The 24,403-nt window shown below is 42.6% G+C and overlaps 1 protein-coding gene across 2 annotated transcripts; it reads right to left on the bottom strand.

The window, feature by feature from the left end:
- Nucleotides 1–410: 410 nt before the first annotated feature.
- Nucleotides 411–24,403, bottom strand: LRRC41 (leucine rich repeat containing 41). 2 transcript variants are annotated; one of them, XM_054981792.1, is made up of 10 exons: nt 24,129–24,403; nt 21,767–21,853; nt 21,312–21,382; nt 19,701–20,889; nt 19,119–19,370; nt 9,552–9,716; nt 9,225–9,323; nt 2,969–3,091; nt 2,279–2,354; nt 411–692 (listed from the first exon to the last, which is right to left on the bottom strand). In XM_054981792.1, exons 1-10 carry the CDS (start codon nt 24,238–24,240, stop codon nt 458–460), a joined length of 2,409 nt encoding a protein of 802 aa, XP_054837767.1. In that variant the 5' UTR covers nt 24,241–24,403; the 3' UTR covers nt 411–457. The 2 variants fall into 2 exon arrangements, with proteins under 2 accessions (XP_054837767.1, XP_054837768.1); XM_054981793.1 differs by lacking the exon at nt 9,552–9,716.

Genomic DNA, 24,403 nt, shown 5'->3' with positions numbered 1-24,403 from the left:
GGGTGAAATGTCAAGTTTTTGTACACAATCTTTAAGACCAGTGTTTACTGGAATAAGTTTCACCTTGTGGTTATTGCTGGCCTGGAACAAGCTAAGGATGTAATTATTGTCATTTCAGAGTTCTAGGGTTAGAATCACTTTTGTGTTAAACTGCTGTAAGAACAAATCGAGGATACTGGCAAGGGAAAGGAGGGTGAGAGCCCTGTCTTCTCCCAGGTGTGCTAGTTTTGTATTGGCAAGGAGTACAATGCTCACCATCTGCCGTACAGCCTCATTCTGATGCATTTGCAGATACCAAATCTAAAACTTGTTTTACACTAACGAAAATGTTCTAACACTTGACTATATATTTGTACATGAAAGAAAAATGATATGTTAACCAGTTTAACTCCCTCCAAATGAGAAAAGAATTCAGCTAAAATCAAGGTTTATTACAAAAGAACACCCTGGGTACTTGTTACATCATACTAACATAGTCAGCAAAGGCTTGAGAGGAGTCCCATGTGTCACTGACCACACTGCATATGGCTTTGAGCCGCCAAAGGGCTTCTTGAGCCGTTACAGCATCTTGGTCCAGCCAATTTTGAGAGAGGCAAAGTTTCGTGAATTTGATCTGTTCCCCACGTTGGGCTATGTAACTCTCCAGCTTCTTTGCAAACTCCAAGAGTCCATCAGGTTTGATGCAGTTGGAACTGTGGGAAAACAAAATGTGACTTAGCTACTTAAATTAAATTTTGCTTAAAGCACTTCTCAGCCATCATGGCTATCTAGCATTTGCTGAAGAGTCCCAGCTAACCCCAGCTAACAGTAAGAGAGGTGATAACGTGAAGTGAAGGATGAAACCATAAGACAGTGCACCTCCCTCTTGTTTCTCACTTTGCTCACTTCTAACATGAGTAGAAGAAATCCACATGAGATCTTGAACTAAAGCAAATTTCAGTGGGTATGAGAAATCTGGAAATAAGGAACCACCCTAACCCCACTTGTTACTGACATATTTTGAATTTGTATCTGGTAGAGAAAAAGCAACATTAAAAGCTTGACCCTTGCAACCTCTGGGAGGGCTGCACAAAATGAACTTTTGCAACATGGCTGGAATAGACTAAAGAATTTTTACCTTAAAACTAGCCCTCTTGGGAGGAGGGGCCATAAAGAACATACTGGAAAGCAAGTTATGTCTGGGAGGGTGAGGCAACTAACTCTCCCTTGGTATCAGAAACGATTACATATGTAACAATAAGAATTAACCCATGCCTGACTGCAAACTGTTAGACAACAAAGATGCATACTCTTTCTGTTGGTAAGTAAATGAAGATTGCATCCATGTAGTCTCTTAGCTTTCAAACTAGACAACTGATACACAGAGAAGGAGGCTCGGTGCAATGCTTACTTTATGAAATAAAATAATATGGTTCTATGGGTTTTCTTAAAACATTTCCTCCAAATGTGAGAAATAACTGCAGATGATACAACTAGGTTTAAGAAAATGATACCAATACCTGTACCTCAAGCATCTAATGTTTGATTCTGGGAGCTGCTGAGTAAATTCAGATGACCAGTTGTTATGAATTGTGAATGGGTTGGTAATATGATCACATGGAAAGTTTCTTCCCACTGATCCCCATCATAATTAGCTTGGACAATGTTAAATCATACTGAAAATAAATTTAAGTGAATAGTTACTAGCTTTACTATAAGAACAGCATGGCTTTCTGCAATCCTATGCAGTTATTCCACTCTAAACCCACTTTTAGTGGACTTAGTGGAGTAACTACATGGGATTTTGCTGAGACTCTAGCTTACTGGCACGTGCCACTAAAATAACTAGCCCCTTAGGGCTGCTTCAGCTACCATTCTTCCCGGCTCATATATTTAAAATATAAGCAGGCAATGGAAGAAAGGCTTTTTTTTGAGCCAAGTGTGGAGCTGAACACATATCCTGCCAACTGCATAATCCTATGCATCCCTGGCAATTGGACATCTAATGTAACTAAAAAGTGCCATCATGCAACCCCTAACCAAGTGTTTTCAAATTTATTTTAACAAGGGGCCTGAGAAAAAGTGGATCAAGCATCTCCTTCCCCCCTACCCTGGGGCTATTTTTGTATGCCTTGAAAGGAAGGCAAAAGAGATACCCAGGACAGAAAGGTCATATCATCTACTCCTGAGAAAGCATAGGATAGAAGTCATTTTGCTGTTTGTTTTTGTCTTTTCAAGTTTTAAATTGTAATTGTCAGAAATGTACACAAATGTGTTCAATATGTGAGTTAAAGCATACCTGACATCTAGATGACAAATGGAAGTAGATGAATCTTCAGAAAAAATATCAGCCAGTGCAATCAACCTGTGATTTCCTAACAATGGAAGAATTACAATTTAAGTGCAAACTAGGAACACTAGTGGGTTGAAGTAGCAAGTAATAACAGATATTTATTTCCAGTGCTGGCAAATCTGATAAAAAGATTACAAAACCAGAAAAGCAGTAAGTCACTATTAGTTTAAATGTTGCATGGTAAGAAAATGTCTCCATTCTTTATAGATTCCCCTTCTTAATTCCACATTATGTATATAGTCTGAGGGAATTAACAGCAAATTTGCAGAGCGGGCCTTTGGCCAGTAGGAACTCAGTGAATGTAACTCATTTGGTGACTGGTTGAGTTTCTAAAAAAGTATGATTCCTGGGATCCTTCCACTGGCCTGAATCTCTATATTGAAAAATGTGGCTGTAGGAGCAAAGATATTTGTAAACAGAATGAGATCTAGGTAAAAAAAGCATATAATCTATCTAGCTTATTGTGACATGAACGTTGGTAGGTAGGCAAAAGCTTATTGCTTCAAGCAGGCAAGCTCAAAATAGCTCCGCTGAAAGTCATCACATAACCATCACTTAAAAAACAGAAGACTGCAGACAAAACGCTAGTCAAAAAATGTCAAGAGTGCCAAAATTTGTTTAGGATCCCTTACATACCAAGCCTATTTCCAGGGAGCTTGAGGGTCTTCAAAGACGAGTTCTTCTTCACAGCGTTTATGATTTCAGACAGAAACTCTGCATTACAGTTTTCAAACAGCCGACAAAATGAAAAGGTGATTTCTATTACAAGAAAAAGATCCCAGCATTAATAAACCATTCTTCCTTTCTATGTTTTGCCGTATGAATTAGTTTCATTGAATGCCCTGAAGAACAAGAATACAAGCTGCTGTCTACATGAAAGTAAGTGACCTACTTAAAGTTAATATGAGTGGTATACGTAGTACCCCTTTCCCCCATACTTCTGATGCATAGAATTGATTTTGCTTTATAATCCACTAGACCTCATGTGGGCTATGATCCATTATTACCACAATCATATAGATTAATCTCATTACTAAATGTGGATTATAATTTTTTTACAACAATAATGGCTGAGAGATTATCAGCGCAATCCTATGGCCGGCCCCAACGCCGACGCGGCTGCACTGGTGGTGTGGCGGCGGCGCCGGGCCGGATCCTGTGCCAGCAAAGTGTGGCCGCAGCGGTGCCCGCAGCGGCGCAGAGATGCAATTTTGGAGAACCAGAAAGTGTTGTGGGCGGGTCTGATGCACGGCCGCCGCCAGGCGCAGCCAAAGGGCGCTGTTCCTGACAAGCGTCAGGGGGAGGGGCCAGGAAAGGCGCAGCCTATGGGCAGCACGCGATCCCGGCCAGGCCCCAGAGCAGCAGGCAAACCGCGCCCATGCTGGCAGACTGCCTCGGCTCGTGTGTCGGGCGGGGCTCGCAGTCGGGAAGGAGAGGGGTGGGCGTAGTCTGAGAAGCCTTTCCCCCGTTTGCCCAATGTAGCACCAAGTCCGTGGCGGCCGCGTCCAGAGAGGTTGGCATGGGACTGGCAGGCGCCCTGCCATGAGGAATCCAGGGCAGCAGCCAGTCTCTGGCAGCAGGGGACAGCCCCCAAGTGGCGCCGAAGGGGAGGGCTGGCCTGAGGCCGCCACCAAGAGGCAGACACAGCGGGCCTGCCCCCTCGTCCCCATCCCAAGGCAAAGAACACAGACACCCATTGCACAGAAATCAGCCTTTATTATTATATCATCCCACCTCCCCCAGCAGACGTGAGGAAGGGGAGGCGTGTAGGAGAGCCGCCTGTGCAGCAAAACACCCCACCCCACCCCCAAGGCGGCAGCGGCGGTCACCGGCGAGGCCGGCGGCCGGACCCCCTTGGCCGTCCACGGGCCCGGCCTCTCGCACGCAACTGGGCCCGAGGGAGGGGTGCCTCTGGGGCGGGTGGAGCTGCTGCAGCGGGTGGGGCCGGAGGGTCAAGGATGGCGACGAGCTGCCCGAGCAGGGCTTCGGCACGGACTTGAGAGGCACACCCCACCCCTCCCAACAACCATGGCCTGTTGGCGTGGGAGGCTGGCAACTGCTCCACAGGATTGGATGCGAGGCAGGACGCCCTGGGGTGGAAGGTGTTGGAATGACCAATGGGGCTGCTGCAGACGCCCGAGGGGCTGGACCCACTCTGGGAGGCGGCCGCTCATGGGACTGTGTTGCTGGGGCTGCGGCTGCGATGGGGGTGACCCTCCCCAGGCGCGCGAGACCTCCTGCCCGGGATATGGCATCCGCCTGCCACCACCCTGGATTCTCCATTGGTGGGGGCTAGGGTTCCCGCGAGCGGACCATTTCCCCTGCCATCTCCCACCCCCTTGCAGCGGCAGCTCGCACCACCCTCTCCCTGGCTTATCGGGTGCCAGCTACTCTCCCCACCGGGGATTGATCCCCCTCCCCGCTCACATGCCCCGCCCCAACCCTCTACCTGGCCATAGATACAGGGGGGTTAGCCGTGTTAGCCTGTGGTAGCGAATTCAAAAAGGGTCCCGTAGCACCTTTAAAACTATCCAATTTTATTGTGGCATAGGCTTCTGAGAATCAAGTTCTCTTCGGCAGATGGGTGGTACAGACACTGGTCAAATACAGAGGAGGAGGGGGGGAGGAGGAGGGAGGGAGGGGGTGTTACTGTGAGGGGAGGGAGGGGGCGGGGAGGCAGGACGGGGTGTGTCGGATACATTTGTGGCAATGTGCAGGTGGGGAGATGTGACGGGAGTGTTGGGGGAGGGGCGGAGGACGAAGTCAGACTCGCAGACACAGAAGACAGTTGTTGTACATCTCATTTTATTGCACTGGAAAGAGCGGGCTTGCGTTTAGGCTGGCGAGGGAGGCCGCGGCGCGACGGTGCTTCCTGGGCTGCAGCCAACCGTCCGTCAGAGATGTTTGGGGAGGGCGGGGCGCGGGGGAGCAGCCATGCCCTGGACGTGCCTGTGGGGGAAAAAGACACGTGTGGGCTTTGCCTCGTTCCACTGGCAAGGCAAGCCCCACACTCCGCCATCCGGGGGGGGGGTTGCACATGGTCGAGGGCAGCAGCTGATGCCTGACGGTCTGGCGAGGATGCACTCAGCCTTGGGAAGCCTTTACCTTTATGGGAGGGAATGAGCTGGTCAAAACAAACACCTGGCCACATGTGGTTTTCGAGGCGCCTGCCTCTGAGGCAGCCAGGGGCGGCCATGGTTGCCCCCCACCCCTGCTGGGCCTCACCCAAAGCGGCAAGTGAGCGGGTGGGTTCAGGTGAATGGGTGGTTTGCACTAATCTGCGGAATGCCCCCCCACCTCCTCCTTACCTGTCAGCGCTCCGTCGGTCATCACCAGGTGGGAGCGCCAGAGTCAGGGCACCTGCAAGGAAACGGGAGAGCATGCGGTTAATTTGCAAAGTGTCATTCCCTTCTGCCACGGAAGGGTTAGTTTGTTTGTGCTTAGTTAGAAGCAACTAGCATGCATCAGTTAGCTGTGGAGTCATTCTTTCTATCACGGTAGAAAGAGAGTTAGGCAGACATTTGCACCTCTTCCCCTTTATGCGAAGTTCCCCCAGTTTTTCGCAAAGTCCCCCGAGTGCATTCTGCGCCTGCCAATGTGAATGCCCTCAGCCCGTTTCGGTTTTCAAAGGGGCAATGCCACTCAGCAGACGGGCAGAGCCTCCGGCTGAGTGCTCACTTACCTGGGGGTTTGGGCGGCGCTGGCCGGATGTTTTGTAGGGCGCGGTCGCAGGTGATTGGGTGCAGAGAGGGGGGCTCGTCCACGCCGGGCGCGCACGCTGATTGGTCCCCGGGATAGTTCTCATCCTATGCTCCTTCGGGCCATAGGGGCGGGGCGGGGCGCTCAGAGAGGGGGCTGATTTTTCGCCGTTCCATGGACGCCTATGGGCTACGCCTTCTTTTTCCGTGGCGTAGCTTTTTTGCGCCGCTGTGGGCGTTCCCGCTTCTGGAGGAGCTTAGGGAGCGGACTAACTCCGACCCCGCCTTGCTCCCCGCCCCCCCCCTGCGTCGGCGTAGGGCTCTACGCCACTCCTGCGCCGCCGCCCGGGCGCCTGTGGCTTGCACCGGTGCTGGCCTGCCGGCGGGCCAGCGCCGCGTCCCAGCGCGGGCGGAAGGCCACTTACGCGGGCGTACGGGCTAGATGCGCCCTCGCAAGCCTTAGTTCGGTTCCTGTTCACTTTCCGTGCCCTTCTTAGGATTGGGCTGCCCGAAAATGTTTTCTAGATTTAATTCCTGAAGAACCAACGGGATTTGTTCCAAAGAGATGTAAGAGAGAACATCAGATATCTGGTGAACACAATTGAGTATTCAAGGAGAAAGGGAGAAAAATTGCATTTATGCTTTTGGATGCAGAGAAAGCTTTTGATAATGTGTCTTGGTTAATTATAATGAAAGTATTACAAACTATGAATTGTGGAGCCGAATTTTTAAATTGGATGCAAAGCATCTATACAGATCAGCAAGCCAGAATTTTAGGAAATGGGTCCTTAACAAAGAAAATCGAAATAGTAAAAGGAACTTGAAAGAGCTGTCCAATATCACCACTATTATTTATTTTGTCAATGGAAATACTGGCCATAAAATTAGACAAAACACCAAAATTGCTGGAATAAAAGCCGAAGAAGAGTATAAAATGAAAAGCTATGCAAATGATGTTATATCAGTAATAAAACCAAATATTTCTTTTAAATATATAATGGAACAAATAATTAGATGTGAAATCAATTCAGGATATAAACTGGAAAAAAAGAAGCTTAAGATAATGTTATTAGTGGCAACCAAAACAGAACAAGAAGAGATAGAAAAAATAACAGAATTCACTGTCACTAAAAAACATGGCAAACATGCCATGTAACATGGCAAAATAAGAATTTATATAAAGATATATAGTTATATAAAGATAACTATCAAAAAGTTTGGAAAAGTATTATTGAAGATTTGCAAAGATGGGAAAGATTGAAAATTTCATTGTTAGGAAGAATTTCTGTGGTCAAAATGAAAATATTACCAAAGTTGAACTTTCTATTTCAAATGTTACTAATCCATATAGATGAAAAGATCTCAAAAATGGCAGAAAAGGATAAATAATTTCTTATGGAATGGGAAGAAACCAAGAATAAGATTTAAAATATTACAAGCTGGAAAAAAAAAAAGGTTTAGCCATGCCAAATATCAAACTGTATTGCTAGGCAGCTGTATTAGTTTGGTTATCAGACTGGATTATAAACCCAAATAGAAGAAACATCAAATTGGAGACAATTGATACTAAAGAAGGACTCTATAAATATTTATGGATTAAGAAATCATTAAAAACCATTCAAAGATAAGACAGCACTCATATTTTGAGGGACGGACTATTAAGAGTATGGTTTCAGTGCAGAAATAGGATAATAGAGCAATCCTAAACAGAGTTATGCCAGTCTAAGACCATTAAAATCAATAGGTATAGACTGGAGTAACTCTGCTAAGGATTGCTCTGTAAGTCCCCCAATTTTGCCATTGATATCTCCAATTGATGCCTATTGTGACATTAGTATAAGAAATAAAATGAATTATATAAATTATGAATATATGATGGACAAACAAGGGAAAATAAAAAGATGAAGGAAAATATTCTGTGGTTGTTGTATTATTAAATGGTGTCTAAATGCAAAGTCAAAGAAGGAGGCTGGTTAAGAGAAAAAACATTTTTTGAGTTAATCATTGGAGATTCTAAACACCTATTAGGAAAAATACAATTTTTTTTTGTCTCAACCTATATAGCCCAGGTGAGCTTGATCTTGTCAGCTCTCAGAAGCTAAGCAGGATCTGCCTTGGTTAGTGCTTGGATGGGAGACCTCCAACAAAGACTAGAGTTGCAGAAGCAGGCATTGGCAAACCATCTCTTTTAGTCTCTTGCCTTGAAATCCCCACCAGGGGATGCCATAAGTCAACTATGACTTGAGGGCACTCTCTACCACCACCATATAAAATATTATTGCAATATGATACAGAATCTGAGCAAGCAAAAAATTATATGATAAAATGACTACAAAATTTTGGAGAAAATATATGCCAATGGGAAAATTTATGGACCAAAGAAATTAAATTTATAAAATGTTCTTCAGATGGTATATTATTCCCAAAGATATTGCAAAAACTAATAAGGACTAAAATGGAAAGTGCTGGAAATGTCAGAACACAGATGCAACATTTTTCCACATGTGATAGACATGCAAGAAAGCAAAAAATATACTGGATGGAAGTACATGAAGAAATGCAAAAGATATTAAAATGCAAGTTTGTGATGAATCCCAAAAATATGTTATTAAATATTTTACCAAGTAATATTACAAAAATGCATAGTGAACTATTTAATTACACGTTGATGGCAGCAAAAGTAGTATTTGTATCAAAATGGAAGGCAGAAAGATACCAGATCTGATGGAACAGAAGAGTAAGCTATGTAACATGTACACAATAGGCCAATTTCAGAAATTTACAGAGTTGAGAATTAAGAACAATTATTATTAGATATGAAGACAGACAAAAAGACATTTAAATAGAAGGTAAAAATTAAGAACATATATAGGTGAGTTCTATACAGATATATGATTTACAGTAAAATCCTAAGCAGAGTTACTCTAGTCTAAGCCCACTGGATTCAATGGGCTTAGATTGGAGTAACTCTGTTTAGGATTTCACTGTTAATTTATGACTATGATTTAAATGATAATAGTTCGTTCATTATGTCTTTTTCTATATGACCCAGTTGATGTGTAAAGGTTTAATATGTGATCTAGATGATTATTGATAACTGTAGCAGTGGATGACTGTAGGGTATAATTTGTGTTTGAGTTTCTTAACTGATTTCTTTTTTTTTAAATGAAGAGTGGGTTATGCCTCTATCATACCTTGAAGGATGGGGTCCTGCAGCAGCAAGAGGACATCTTTTGCATGGTGAGAAAGATTGATGTCATGAAAACTTAACCTCTTTAGGACTGGGCAATAGTCTGTAAAACAAACAAGACCTTACCAAAAAGTTTGGAGCTTTCCCCTTCACTATGTAAAGTTTTCCTCTTTAGCAATACACACAGCAAATAAATGCATACACTGTATCTAGGCAGTTCTATGTGTGGTCAGCTTGATGAGTCTGAAGATGCCAGTACTCCCACCACCCCAGCTCCACCAACTACCACCACCACTGACAAGCAAAGCTATAGGTAAACCTTCCATCAAACCTTTCAGTGCATGAAGGAGAAGCTCAACCTCTTGGGGACAAGAAATTGCAACGCTGTCTAGAGAGAGACTCTGGAGAGACATTGAGGCTTTCAGCACAGGTATCAGCAGGCTTGTTTGAAGAGGTTCCCTGGGAAATCTGATCTCAAGATTTTCCAGATGGCTCTCTAGGTGACAGTTATGAAAGAAAAAGCAGAAAACTGCTTGCTAATCAGTCTATCACTCACTCCTGAAATATTACTGAGTAGCATATTCAGATATTGTAACCACTCACCTGAATTCATGGATCTGAAGAATGTACAGTTCTCAAAACGTGTAATTTGCTCCTGAATGCAAACCTCTTCCTGTCTCCCTCACAACACTAAACCCATCTCAACAGTTGTGCTGCAGAAACAATGCCCTGTTGCTTATAATCTATGTGAGACAGAATTCCAGGAGCATAAGCTACTATTGCTGAGATTTAAGAGATACAAAAAGAACCTTAAAGTCCATTCCTAGTGTGGATCTGTCTTTCACTACAGCTTTCTTATACAATCATGATTTGCAGGGTGTGTTCTTAACAGCTACAGTCTAAAATAATGTATTGCAGAGGGTTTCGGACTCACCCTTTAGATGTAACAAAACCTCTTCTTTAATTATTACTTTTTGAGGCATGAAAAAAATGCTTGGTCAAGAAAACAGAGTTGCACTTACCATAACTGTTGCTCATTGACATTTTCTGTGCAGGTAGACATGAGAAATCCGCTAGGGGGCACACATCTCTGGTGCATATGCGTGGCTTTTCCCACCAAACACACCACAGGGAGGCAGAGAGCGCTCACTCTGTTTCTCCTGAGTTGCAGGCCTCCCAAAAGTATTAAAGAAGCACAGTTGGGCAGGACAGAGGGTGTGTGCACCTGCACAGAAGATGTCAATGAACAGTTACGGTAAGTGCAACTCTGTTTTCATTGTCTGTCTTCCGTGCGGTCACACATCGGAGACTTGCAAGCTTCTTACCCTGGAGGTGGGTGTGTTTCTTCATTGGAAGAGTGAATGGAGTACAGCCTGTACAACTGCCGATTCTCTCCTCTCCATCACATCCAGGGTGTAGTGTTTCACAAACATATCTGATGAAGTCCATGTAGCTGCACTGCAGATGTCATGTAGAGAGACCTCTCTCATGAAAGCAGAAGAAGCCTGGGACCTTGTGGACCTTCTGCTCTAAAGGACACAGTAAGTTGGCTGTTGTATAACAAGTCTTAATGGTTAGTGTCACCCATCTCGCTACTGATTGTGCTGTAGCGAACGTTCCCTTTCCTGGGGCCAGCATAACACACAAACAGTTGTTTGTCCTTTTTAAAGGCTGCTGTACAGTTCAGATAGAACAGTATAGCTCTGCGCACATCTAGAGTATGTAAGGCCTTCTCTGAATTTGTAGAAGGTGCAGGAAAGAACACTGGAAGTAAAATGTCTTAAGACAAATGGAACTGGCTTGCAACTTTGGGTCTAAATTTGAGATCAGGTCTCAACACCACTTTCCCTTGGTGTACGTTAAGAAAGGGAGAATCAGATCAGAGCTGCTAATTCACTCAACCATCTGCTGAACATAATAGCGATTAAAAATGAAACTTCCGAGATAAGGAATTGATGCGACCACCTTTTGAACCTCTAGCTAACTGTGACTTGGACAGTTAGCTAGAGGTTCAAAAGGTGGTCGCATCAATTCCACTAATACTAATTGCAGTGACCACTATGATACAATTTCTTTAACAGGTGGGAATAAATTCTGTAGTCCTTTAAGGAATGATTTCAATATGTTATGCAAAAACACTGTCTTCCCATCAATTCTAGGATGAAAGGCTGAAATGGCAGTGAGATACACCTTAATAGATGAATTGGAAAGGTCTTCATCTTCATCTTTAATTCTAAAATATCCGATAATTGGCAGTTGAAGGAGTCCAGTCCTTTTTGTTTGGCCTATGTAGTAAAATCCTCACATTTTTTTTTCAAAGTTTTTAAAAATTTCCAGTATTTTTTAAACATTTATTAAAATTGATTTTAACTTCTTATAAACGATAACATTAAAGATAAACAATAACATTGAAGATAACAATAAAATCAGTTGCTGCAAGGTAAAGTATTGACATTCCTATGTCTTATGTCTGTTGAGTCAATAACCAAGATTACCTGCGTGGATTCTTTTGGCGTTACATGAGATTGAGAGCTTTAATTTGTTGTCAATTGTTCAGGAGGATAAGATGTATCATGATGAACCAAACTATTGAATAAGTTGTTTGCGCATGTCATTTGTTGTTGTGAGAGGTCCAACTAAGGATGAATAGTCATGAGTGTTCATAATTTGAAATTTTCATAACATCATAGATTGGTACACTGGATTTTTTGGTTGTATGTTGTTCTTGGCTATATGTTCAATGAAGGGGAGCCATTTTTCTGTAAAATCTGTTGTTCTGGAATATATTTCATCTTGAAGGAGGCCATCTGTGATTTTCTCTATAATATAGTGGTCCCATAACTTAGAGTGCCAATTTTCTAGTGTGGGAGGTATCTGTGATTTCCACTTTGATGCTACTGCAGTTTTTGCTGCCACCAAGAAGATCCTTATGAGATCGCGCCTGATATGGGGTATAGTTGAGTTCTGTCATTGGTTCAGAAAGATTATTTCAGGACTTACTGTGAGCATGTAGCCAATTATGTGGGTTATTTGTTCCAAGATTCCTTTCCAGAATTTTTCAATGTGTTTGCACTCTCACCAGCAGTGAGCATAGGTGCCCATTTCTCCACATCCTTTCCAACATAGAGGAGATTTTGCTGAAGATACTGTGGATAATTTCTTAGGTGTTCAGTACCAACGATGTATTATTTTGTAAGTTTGTAGCTTGGTGTGAACCACAGGTGAATTGAGAAGCTTTGAGATCCATATAGACTTCCATTGATCATTTGAGTTCAGATTTGTGCATTCCTGCTGCCATTTAACTTTGCATGTTGGAACTTTATTATTACAGGTAAGGAGAATTGCATTGTAAATTTCTGAAACTAAGCCTTTATGAACTGGCATTGGATTATCTAAGATTTGCTCGAATTCTGATTTAGGATTGGCCAGTATGTCGGTTGTTTTAATCGGTGTAGTCGTGTGTTTGAGCTGTAAATAAGAGTACCATGGGAACTTTTTTTTTGTATTTTCCTTTCTAGCTCTGATTTTTCAAGAATAAGTAACAATATCTATCAAACGAATGACATTCTGATGATTTCAGAGTTCTCTAGAGGCTGGATCCTGACTGAGTAGAAACCAAACTTAAGGTACGAATGTGAAAAATTGGGATAGTTCCAGCACTAATTTGCTTCTATGAATATCTCATGTGTTATCATCTCATCAAGTCCTTTGCACTCCCAAAATTAATCTTCCTGTTTCAAACTTTACCCATTGAATTGTCTGCAACCTTATTGAAAAACTGGCAGACTACCCTCAATAATTTCTTATGGCAACAAACATCCATGGATTGCATTTTCTACTCTGAAGCTAAAAAAAGACACATGGAGGCCTCAACTATTGAGATGTAGATATTTATGCCACATCAATAAAAATAGCAAACATAGTGCTGATGTTGCAGATGGGTGATAGTTTGGATTGGATCAAAACAATATGGCCACTCCATCAACCTCTATCCATACAAGAGCTGATCTGGAGTAAAGCGAATTTACGTCCCCTGACGATCAATCAAAATATCATCCTGGTGTCCACACTTAAAGCATGGGATATTCATAGAAAATGCTCACATTTGAATACATAAGATTTTCTAGTGTTTTTCCTTCACATTTGAATACATAAGATTTTCTAGTGTTTTTCCTTCTAGCATTAAGAACAATCTCTGGCTCTCTTTCAGACAAGCCTCACTCTTGCAAGCCCTGAGTGGAAGACCTCTCCTTGCCTACAGACAGCCCCCCCCCCCAACCTTAAACGACTTCTCACTTACAACCATGAATCGGCTAGCAGAGTCACCAACACAGGTACCAGACCTTGCAACAGACCCCGATGCCAGCTCTGCCCTCATATCTACCCAGGAAATACTATTACAGGACCCAATGGCGTCAACTGCACTATCTCTGGCTCTTACAACTGCTCATCCTCCAATGTAATATATACCCTCATGTGCCAACAATGTCCATCTGCTCTGTACATTGGACAAACCAGCCAATCTCTGGGCAAAAGAATAAATGGACACAAATCTGACGTTAAAAAGGCGACATCCAGAAACCTGTGGAAGAACACTTCAATTTATCAGGACATTCCATCAAGGACTTAAAGGTCACTGTAGTTCAACAGAAACCTTTCAAAAACAGAATCCAATGGGAAGCTGCTGAACTGGAATACATATGTAAATCTGACTCAGTCAGGCTTGGATTGAATAGAGACTATGAATGGTTATCTCATTATCAGAAGTAACTGATTTCATTAGCAAACTGATCCCATTATCAGAAGCTACTGATTGCATCTACTCCCTCCTCCCCTCTCCACCTATATATCTGACCAGTTTCTTCTTACCCTCCATGCATCTGACAAAGAGAACTGTGATTCTCGAAAGCGTATGCTACTACTATGCTATTTTGCTACTACCAACTAACACAGCTAACTCCTCTGCAACTCTTTCAGACAGATTCCTTGCCCTACTGTTAACTTCAGTCTGGGTAAGTCATGATACCATACTTCCCTGTCGGTCAACAGACCTGTTTCCGATCTGAACTGATACAGTGAGCCCATGGACAGGTGCATCATGTGTTGGAACTAGGGCTGTGTAGGCCAGTATGGAGTTATCAAGATTATGTATGGTCTGTCCTTCTGAATCTTGCTGATTGTTCTGGCAATCAGTGGGATGGGGGAAAGGCATAAAAGAGATGCCCCTTCCAGGTCAGATGGAAGGTGTCTTTTAAGGAAATGTGACATATTCTTCCCCTGGAGCAAAATCGCGGTGCTTTCTGGTTCTCCTCCTTTTCAAACAGGTCCTTTGCAAACAAGTCTGGTTCCCCTCCTTTGCAAACAGGTTTCTAAACACTCATTCTAAATAAGTAGTTGTAAGAGACGATCTGTGGTTTTCTGTATTGAGTCTGCTCAATTTGTCTGCTACTACATTCGTAGTGCCTAGTATGTGAACAGCTTGTATGAAAGTGTCTCTTTCCACCGCCCGCTCTCAGATTTGAATTGCTTCTTCGCATAGTATTCTGGAAGTGGTGCCTCCTTGTTTGTTCAAATACAACATAGTCGTACAGTTGTCTGTTAGCACCTACACTCTCTTGTTTTATGATATCTGCGAATGCGATAAGGGCATAACGAATGGCTCCCAATTCAAGGACATTAATGCCTAGCATTCTCTCATGCCTCAACCATTTCCCATGTGTGCTGAGTGAACCACAGCAGGCCCACAACCAAATGTGGAGGCATCAGTGCACATAGTAACATCTACTTGTGAAGAACCAAATTTTATCCCTTCTAAGAGGTTTTTGTCATCTCTCCACCACTCCAAGGACCTAATCACTGATCTAGGTACTGAGTATTTTTTGTTCTGTCCTTGTGACTCGAAGTCATGGACAGATAAAAACCATAGTTGTAGTCTATGCATGTGTAGCCTTGCCATTGGCGTGACCGACATGGTGGCCGCCATACGCTCCAGTAGGAGCTACAACCATAGTTGTAGTCTATGCATGTGTAGCCTTGCCATTGGCGTGACTGACATAGTGGCTGCCATAAACCCCAATAGAGTTTGAATGGTCAGGGCCAATTGAAATCTACAGTGCTTAAGCTGTCCCACCAGTCTTTTAATTCTATTTGCCCTCTCTTGAGGTTAAAAAAAACCCCTCTATTCCTAATGCTGTCTAAGACAGCTCCAATAAATTGAGTTCTTTGAGAGGGTATGAGTACTGATTTCTTAAAGTTTACAATTAGTCCTAATCAGTTACAGGTGTCAGCCACTGTTCCTACGTGCCTCTGCAGTAATGCATTTGATGAGGCTGATATCAGCCAATCGTCACGATATGGGTAGACAGAACATCCCTGTTTTCTCAAATATGCCACCACTACAACCATGCATTTTGTAAGAAAGACTGAAAGGTATGCCCTGGTACTGGTACTGGAATGCCCTGGTACTGGAATATTTTACCATTGCAGATAAAATGCAAGAACTTTCTATGGGACAGATGTATAGCAATACAAAAGTATGCATCTTTCAAATCCAAAACTGGAAACTAGGTATTGTGTGGTAGCAGTTTCAACACAACATGCTGAGTGTCACCATGCTAAATTTCTTGGTGTGAATGAATTTATTTAGACCTCTAAGGTCCAGGATAGGTCTAACACCTCGATCATTTTTGTCTACCAGGAACATGTTGGAATAGAAGCTCCATTGTGATTCATCGGTAGGTATCTCCTGTATTGCTCCTTTCTTTTGAAGTTCTACTATTTCTACTTGTAACGTCAGAAAAGGCATGTAAGGAGAAATCCGGAAGACTCTGAACCGGGTAACAGGCAAACTCAACTTTATAACCAGCTTTCACAACTGGTGACACCCATGTATATCTGCAGTGATTTCTGCCCAGACCGTATAAAAATTAGACAATCTAGTTCCAAAAATGACTGACTACTCCTACTATTCCTAGCCAGAATTATTTTTGTTGTCCCTGAGGCTCTTTACCCAAGGAAGACTGTTGCCCCTGTTGTGATTGGTTGTTCGGCCATCTCGGTATTGCCCCTGCTGGGAATAGAGCTGTCTATACTGGGAGTATTGAGGATACAGCTAATAGCAATAAGGTTTGCCTCTGTACGACTATTGCGATTGGTACTGGTACTGTTGGGCTGGTTGTTGCTTTGTAGAGAGTACGCTGTAAGAGTGGGCCAGCTGTCTATCATTTTTTGTGAAAAATAGTCATCAGTCTTGGATGAGAACATAGTCCCTCAAATGGAAGGTCCTCTATCTTGTTTCTGGTTTCTAGAGGTAGTGCTGTAGTACGTAACCAAGCATGTCTTCTTAGTACAATGGATGATGGCAAGGTCCTGGCTGAAGTATTGGCCAAGTTGTGCCCCAAATTAATCTGCTGTTTCGACAGATTCAAGGCTTCCTCCAAAATCACCTTGGCCAGTATCTTCTGACCCTCTGGTAACTTCTTGATAAAGATTGCCATTTGGTTCCACAGGGACACTTGATAAGGCCCCATGATAGCCGCGTAGTTGGCTATCTTAACATTCAGAGCTGAGGAAGAATACAATTTTCTGCCCAATGTGTCAAGCTTCCTGATTTCCTTATCAGCTGGAGCAGTATGGGAACCCTGCCTCTGCCTTGTTTGCATCTCCTCTGTCACAAGTGATAAAGGAGGTGGATGGCTGAATAGAAATGCACAGACATCTTCTCTCGCCTTGTAAAGACCTTCTGATTTTTTGGATGTGAGGTGAATTGAAGCTGGTTTTTCACATCGTGTTGATCCAACTCAATAAATCCTTCAATAATTGGGAATGCCACATTAGACAGGTTCCTCGAGATGCTGTAGGAGCTTATCCTAAGGCTTGGGATCCACACCCTAGCATCTGTTCAGTATATAGACTACAGTCTTCATTGGGAGAGACCTGTTCCCATCACCACTTCATCTGGTGAGGGGTCAGATGCCGTACTTGGGCCCTGATCTTGATCAGGTTTAGAAAGCTGATAGGGCATTGCAGATCCTGGGATCTCATAAGGTGTCTGAGATCCTCTTGGTTGCTCAAAGGTCTCGAACCCAGATGCTATGGAGTGTGTGCAATATGGGTCACCCAGCTCCACTCTGTATCTTGATGGAGTATGGTGTGGCCAAACCTGGCAGGCATGAGAGCAGCAAGGCTGCCTGTCATCTTCACTTCTCCAGGGAAAGTTTGATGGGAACCCCTCTTGAAATTCTCCCTCCTCAGCTGAGGAGTGGTAGGAGGGGGATCTGGAATGCAGCGATAGTGTCCGAGGTTTGTCGATGGTGTCTATCAGTTCCAAGGGAGTTTATCAATGTTTCATTTTGCTCTTAGCCTTCTTCTTCAGAGGCTCTAGTAATTTCGGGGTCGTCGTATTTGACCGATCCGAGCCCTTCAGATCAGATGCACTGGTGCCAGATGGATCTGTCTTTTCTTTGGTTTGACAGGCAGAGCTGCTGTCCATTCCAACCTCAATGGTGACTTTGAAGGTTGTCATTGGATCTAGGGGATCTCGGTAAGGCTCTGGGTCTTGAATACTTGGTGTTGGTGCCGGCTCCGAGACGGATCCGAAGTTGTTGGACCCAATGTGGTCAAGTGGATCGAAGATGAGGGGAAAATGACTTTGGGGACATCAGAGGATTTCATTGCTCTTTCCCACAGAAGAGCTTTTATCCAAGTGGCTCTCTCAGCCACTTTGGTTTACCTTGGTGGTAAACTTGCGGCAATGTTCACAAGCCTGAACGTTATGTCCTTCCCCCAGACACTCAAAACAAACAGAATACCCATCTGTTTTCATCATCTTAGTAGTACACGTGGTGCATCTCTTAAATAAAGCTTTTTCTGCCACATTACAAGCTTTCTAAGTTTTCTTTCTTCTCTTTCTCTCTAGACATGAGCAAAACGAGCAAGAACCTTCCTGGTCAGCGGCAAAGAAAGGAGGATGAGGGGGCGCCGCCTCCCCGTGGCATGTTCGGTGGGAAAAGCTGCGCATGCGCACCAGAGAGACATGTGCCCCCTAGTGGACTTTAAGCTTTAAAATCTCACTGATCGGCAACCGCCGCATGTGCAGTCCCATGTGAGATTGCACAGAAGACAGACAATGAACCTCAGTTTTGCCCAAGGATCGTTTGTGGCCAAATCATTGTAAACCTGTAAGATCAGTGGTAGAAGCATGTTTGGTGTGCTTCTGTGCAGCTGTCCCATAATAACTGATCAAGTAAACAAAGTCAGGTTCCAAATAACAACAGTTTATACCAATAACGAAGTATTTCACCTGAACACATAGAGATGTATTGAAATGAAGAGAAATAATTTACTCTTGGGCAATGGACAGTGCAGAAGTGAAGTACTTCACTTTGGCTTAAGAAAGGACTTCATAGATAAAAAGCACAATTGTTTATATTTGGAAACACCGCAGCTTCCATGGAGCTCAGTTACGATGTGTGTAAATAAATAAATAAACCAAGCAATTTGATTTGTGAACTCTTAGTCAATAATGAAACACTAGTATTACATGAAGCACTTCCTAAGAGTCTCAAAAAGAAATACCAAGCCACAACTAGAAAGTTCTCTCAACTTTTCTATATGAAGGAGATCAAAGATAGCCAATTACAAAGAAAACCTGACTTCTTAGAGGTCCATTTCTAATGTAACCTTTTGCAGTTTCATTTCTAAAGATGACCATAGCATGAACAGTGTTTGATGGTTCTCAATGAAACCATGAAATAATCAGTAGCCCAAGAGAAGCATATAAATAAGATTCAAATAACTTGGGCAAATGTCCACATCACGGACATGTGGAAATTCTCTTCCATATGCAAAGGAAAAATCACACATTACAGTGTTAAACTGGAAGTATGTTATGATTTACCTGGAATGTCTTCATCTAAAGATGATGAGCCCGAGCTCTCTTCTGTCCTGCTCCACTCCATTAGAGTTTTGAGATCAAAGCTGACTGTAAGCACCTGAAGCAATGGAACAGCACTCAAAACAGAGTGTACAAGATTCATGCAGGGGACATGGGAGAGCATGTCACTGATGTGCACTACACGGAGATGGTAGTCATTGTGCCGAGAAAGAGCCCGGAGACCAGAAAGGATGCTGAAGATATTGGGACCTAAGCCTGGAACCACATTTTAAAGGAAGAAATAGACTTTGAAAGTACACTCAGAGTAAATTATACACTTATAACCTGGCTTATACAAAATGTTAGGATTGTCTTCTGAAGTATCAGTTCAGAAAGCTTTCCCATAATTTAGTTGAGGAGGTATGAATGAAAGAGAATTCCTCCTGTATGCTGCCCTCCCAAGATTGTTTTGAAAGCACCCTTCTTGGAATATACATTTTGCCAATCCAAAGCTCAGATGCAAGCTAATAATATTTGTAAAACTTCCTTTAGATTAAAACAAATTGGTAACAAAACCTGAAGTCATATGTTTGATTTATTACTCACCATTCAAAGACAGAACAAGCTTTTCTAAAGATATCCAAGAGCTGAGCAGATTTCCCAGCATCTGGCACGTATTCCTGTTTAGACGGATGGACAGAATTTCCAGAGTAGACACACTTCGGAAATGGCTTGCTGTTTTCAGGGAAGTGATCCCAATAGGTTGGGCTCTATCTCTGTGAACCAAATTAGGGGCAGTACCAGTAGCAACTTCTGTGGGGTAACTGGAAGAGTTAACATAAGCCTTTTCTTCCTTAGCTTTCGTTCTTTTGTTGAGCAATGTTTTCTCCTCTTCTTCTCTTGCAACAGCAAAAACAAAGTCATAAAGGTCTTCTGAGTCTGTGTTGGCTTTTCTGGTCCTGCAATGGTAGCCAAGCTTGCCCTTGCCCTTCTTCTGACTTTCATCTAAAGGATAGCCATCTTGAGACAATTTTGCTGGAGAAAGTTTGACAGATCCTTTTTCAGAATTATGACTCTCTGAGCTTGTGTTGTGCTGCATCTTGCTTTGAAAAGGACTGCTGCTCCAGTGACTATCCGCAGAGATATTAAGAGTCTCACTGCTAGCTCTAGCCAGCTCTATAGCATTTTCAAAGCCTAGTGGCATGCTGGATAACAGTTTCTCATTTCTCAGATCTTTGTCACTACAGTGGCCAGTTGTTAATCCATGAAACAGCCGGCTTGAGTCTAAATGAGGTACATGCTCTTGGTCTAGTTTTTGGCTCTGATCAACCAATGCTTCCCTGCACAGGTGGCAAAGGCTTGCTTGGTTTACAAGAGTTTTTCCTGGGTGCCAAATCCCAGCACTCATTTTCAGAATGAGGACTAAAAGTGATGAGTCAGGATTAGGCCAAGAGTTCATAGATACATGGTTCACAGCCCCATGATGAATTAGGCGATGAAGAAGCAAACTCAGCTGTTGTTTAGTGGACTGACTGGAGGAGAGCAAGTGACGGAATGTCAAGGATCTGAGTGAAACAACCAAGTTTTCTAGAACCCCCTGATTGTGTTTGGCCATCAGCTCTGCTACTCCTTCAAGCATGTTATAGATGGTAAGTTGAGTAACATGCTGTGACGTATATAGCAAGGGCAAAAAGCAAGGATCTCTCAGGCGCTGGTCTGAAGACAGATCCAAGGTCCCACGCAGCACGTTTGAGAAGAAAGCTTCAAGAAACTTTTTCCTCCAGCATTTAACGCTCTGCAAAGAAACCAAATGTAAATAGAGTCAATGGTCTGGTACCCAGATATTTATGTGACCTCCCAAGTCCCTTTTAGTTCAATGGAACTTACTCCCAAGTATGTGTGCATACAACTGCAATTTAGCTAAAAAACAATCAACATTCAAGGAGGGACTACAAGCATTCACTTTCATTTCTTATCTGGGGAGGCTCAACAAAGAAGAAAATTATAGCTGCCAATCAATATAATGGTTCCTGCACTTAAAACAGAGACAAAGGAAGTGTCCATTGCATAACACATTTTCTCTATCTAGAACAGCAACTACCAAAGAAAAGAGTACAAAAGAGTACCATAGCTGGGAAAATCTAAATCAATGATGAAGATTTTAAAAAATCTAGTTTCTTCACATGCCAGTCTAGGGGTTTATATCCTTTAACTCACCTCAAACCTGGATGGTCTTGTTTTCATGATGTCACACCAGAGCTTGCACCAGATAGTCTGAGTTGACAATCCTGAAGGAATGAATAAAATATTTAAAGCAACTTGGTACCCATTTAAGAAGAGTAAAAAATTAAATTCTCGCTCTCACAAAGTTCTTCAAATTTAAGTTAAGCATACAAACGGAAAAATACTGGCTTAGCTTTGTAACTGTAGAACTCCTTTTAGAAATTTTAATCATTTAATCCAGTTCATTAATCTTTGGGGAAAACCAATGAATCTTGACAGCAAACAAGCTTTATATTAGATCACGAAAAGAAAAATCCATATCATGCAGAACAGGGAAGCAACTGTTTTCAAAATGTATGAAATAAATCTAATTAGAAGAGCAGAAAACACTACTGCTAAAACATTTTTGTATCCCTATTCTTCCCCCTTCCTCTTGCCAAATAACTGACCTTTTTTCACAGCAGTCTCCTCAATTCGCTCCAGGTAGTAGATGTTAAGCATAGGCAAGATGTTCTGGAGTATAGGACCTGGAAGTGCTTTTGTGTAGAGAAATGGATGCAAAACTTATTTCAGTTAGAGACAGAGAATAGTTTTAGGCAAATGGGCAACAGAATGCATGTTTAAAAAATACCTCACACCGTGGCTAAAAAGTTGCTTTGCTCTATCATATCATACAAGTAAAGTAATGCCATCATCTTTACCCTAAAATCAAATTTACAGCCCAATTTCAAATATTTTTCTCAGCAGTTAAGTACCATGAATATAACAGACCTTACTTCCAAAAAAGTGGGTACAGGATTGCTCTCCAACAGGACATGTATATTGGGACACAGTAAAGAAACCAGGAACTGTGAAACTCTCAGCAGAATTTATGTCTGAGGAGTAAACAAGTGAGCTAGTTGATACTGGATTATTCTGAGAACTAAATCAGCAATAGAAGCAAGTATTTTGAAAGGTACACATTACATGCATTCCACGATCTTTTAAACTGCTGGTTTGTTTCTAGATACTAGGGGCCTGAAACAGAAGAAGAGAAACTATTTCGCCTTTCCCTTGGCCCAGTTATCCAACTTCAAATCTCCACCCTCAAGCTACTTGTGGTCCTACTGGGGAAAGCTTATGGTTATTCATACTGTTCAGTTACCAAGACTAAAAGCAGTTGGGAAATAAAAATAATTGTTATTTCTCCAAATAATTGGAGAAAAAGATTAAATACTCTTCTTTCCACATGCTGCTTCCACCCTTAAAATCACAGTTCCATCGGCTGCATTTTTCTTAAGTCGGGAAAAGAATGCCTCAAAAAGAAACAAACAGCCATGAAAGACTAACTAAATACAATGTATATTTTTTAACAAAAAAGTACTAGAAACAATACATAAACTCAGTTTCTATATTTGTTTTTTACATGTAATTATTGTAATGCAACTGTTATACTGAAATCTCACAGGCAACAGGAAATATGAATCAAAGTACCATTCAGAGATTTCTAAGGATTAAAGTGCATAGTGCTTATTACTTAAGTGTTCAGTATTCATATGGTACCAGTACCTAATACTCTGAAAAATGATACAAAACTGCCAGTACCTTATTAATATACTAACGTGACAGTGCCTCTCGGTGCTTTTAGAGCATATGCAATGTTCAAAATTTCAGATCCAAATCTCAGTCCAAACATTTGAATAAATACAAAACAATAAAGTTTTCATAAACACTTGAATAAATAGATCAGTTAAAGTCTCTCAACAATACAATGTATTCAAGAATTTCAAGATGTGGCTGTGATTCCAAAAGTTCAAAAGGAGGAATACTTCTTTAAATTTCTTCTGTGTGCAATCACTTCAAACTTCTTTTGTTTGCAACCACAACAGGCAAGCTAGCCCCTTTCAGACCGCCTTCCAGCAATCTCCTTTAGGTAAAGACTCATCCAAGAATGACCTGCTGTGGGCAGCAAGTGTATCCAATACAATGGATCCTAAGGAACCTTTCACTCTCCCATACCATAAAGAAAACCAATATTTATAGCAGGAAGCTGTAGGCTCACTTTTTCAAAAAAGAAAAGAATGCATTTGAAAGACATGAAGAAAATAATGACTTTCCTCTCAACTCCCATCTCTCCACTGTTAGTGCAAGACGTCCAAACAACCAAACAACATGGGTTACCAATTCTGGCTTGGAAAATTCCTAGGGAAGTCAGTGTTGAGGAGGGATCATCTCAGTGGGTGACTTCCCCATAGAGGGAAATGATGCGTCGTCTGGGGTTCAGGTGTAATTCTGTGAGAACTCCAGATTAGAGTTACTAGGTGGGGAGCCGTGTTGGTTTACAGTATTTAGCCCACTGGCACCTTAGAGACAAACAAGGTTTTCAGAGAGTAAGCTTTCGAGAGTCAGAACTCCCTTCTTCAGACTAGGGTTTCAAACCCTGGGCTTGGAAATTTCTGAAGCGTTGGGGCCTGATCCTGGGGAAGGGGGCTCTTTGGCAGAGGGACTTCAGCAGCGTATAATGCCAGAGTCTGCCCCTCAAAGCAGCTATTTACTTAAAGGGAATTGATTTTTGAAGTGTGGAGATCAGTTGCAATTCTGGGCGACTGCGGGTCTTACCCGGAGATTGGAAATCGTACTCCAGATATAAGAATGTAACCCTATTACTCTGGGAGTGGAGAATGAGCTCTTTATATTCATGACTGGGGAGCCCTAACCTCAAGATCTGCGGGGTAGATTTTTGTATTTCAGATCATGCAGAAAAAGAACATCTGGGGGATGCCAGTAGAAAAAAAAATAGGGCCCGCTCGATACGATACGCTTTCTCCTTACCCCACACTTCTCTTTCCACCTGCCTCATGACGGAGGTGACCACCGCCCCACTTAAGTCAAAGAGGCTCGGAGGATTCCGATCAGCCACCTTCTCCCGATATTTAGCTTCCATGCTAATCGGGCGATGAACCTATTCACAGAGAACCTTCGTCGAAAAGCGCCATTTTGAGACGGTCACATATTCCTATACGGATGTTCGATACTGCCATGCTAAGAACAATTATTCGCGGTCGAGAGCCATTTAAAAAGAACTGGCCGCCATAAAAACAGGTTTG

Source organism: Eublepharis macularius, chromosome 5, assembly GCF_028583425.1.
Source record: "Eublepharis macularius isolate TG4126 chromosome 5, MPM_Emac_v1.0, whole genome shotgun sequence".
Taxonomy (NCBI): domain Eukaryota; kingdom Metazoa; phylum Chordata; class Lepidosauria; order Squamata; family Eublepharidae; genus Eublepharis; species Eublepharis macularius.
The sequence above is the reverse complement of the archived record's forward strand: the minus strand, read 5'-3'. Positions and strand labels throughout refer to the sequence as shown.

What these genes read in the sequence shown, in the direction of transcription:
- LRRC41 (XM_054981792.1), bottom strand. Translation starts at nt 24,240, where the DNA reads ATGGAAGCTAAATATCGGGAGAAGGTGGCTGATCGGAATCCTCCGAGC. An exon ending in TTTAGATGAAGACATTCCAG is followed by an intron (nt 9,717 to 19,118) that starts GTAAATCATAAC and finishes ACTGTCACCTAG; the next exon opens with AGAGCCATCTGGAAAATCTT. An exon ending in GCTCCCTGGAAATAGGCTTG is followed by an intron (nt 2,355 to 2,968) that starts GTATGTAAGGGA and finishes TTCCATTGTTAG; the next exon opens with GAAATCACAGGTTGATTGCA.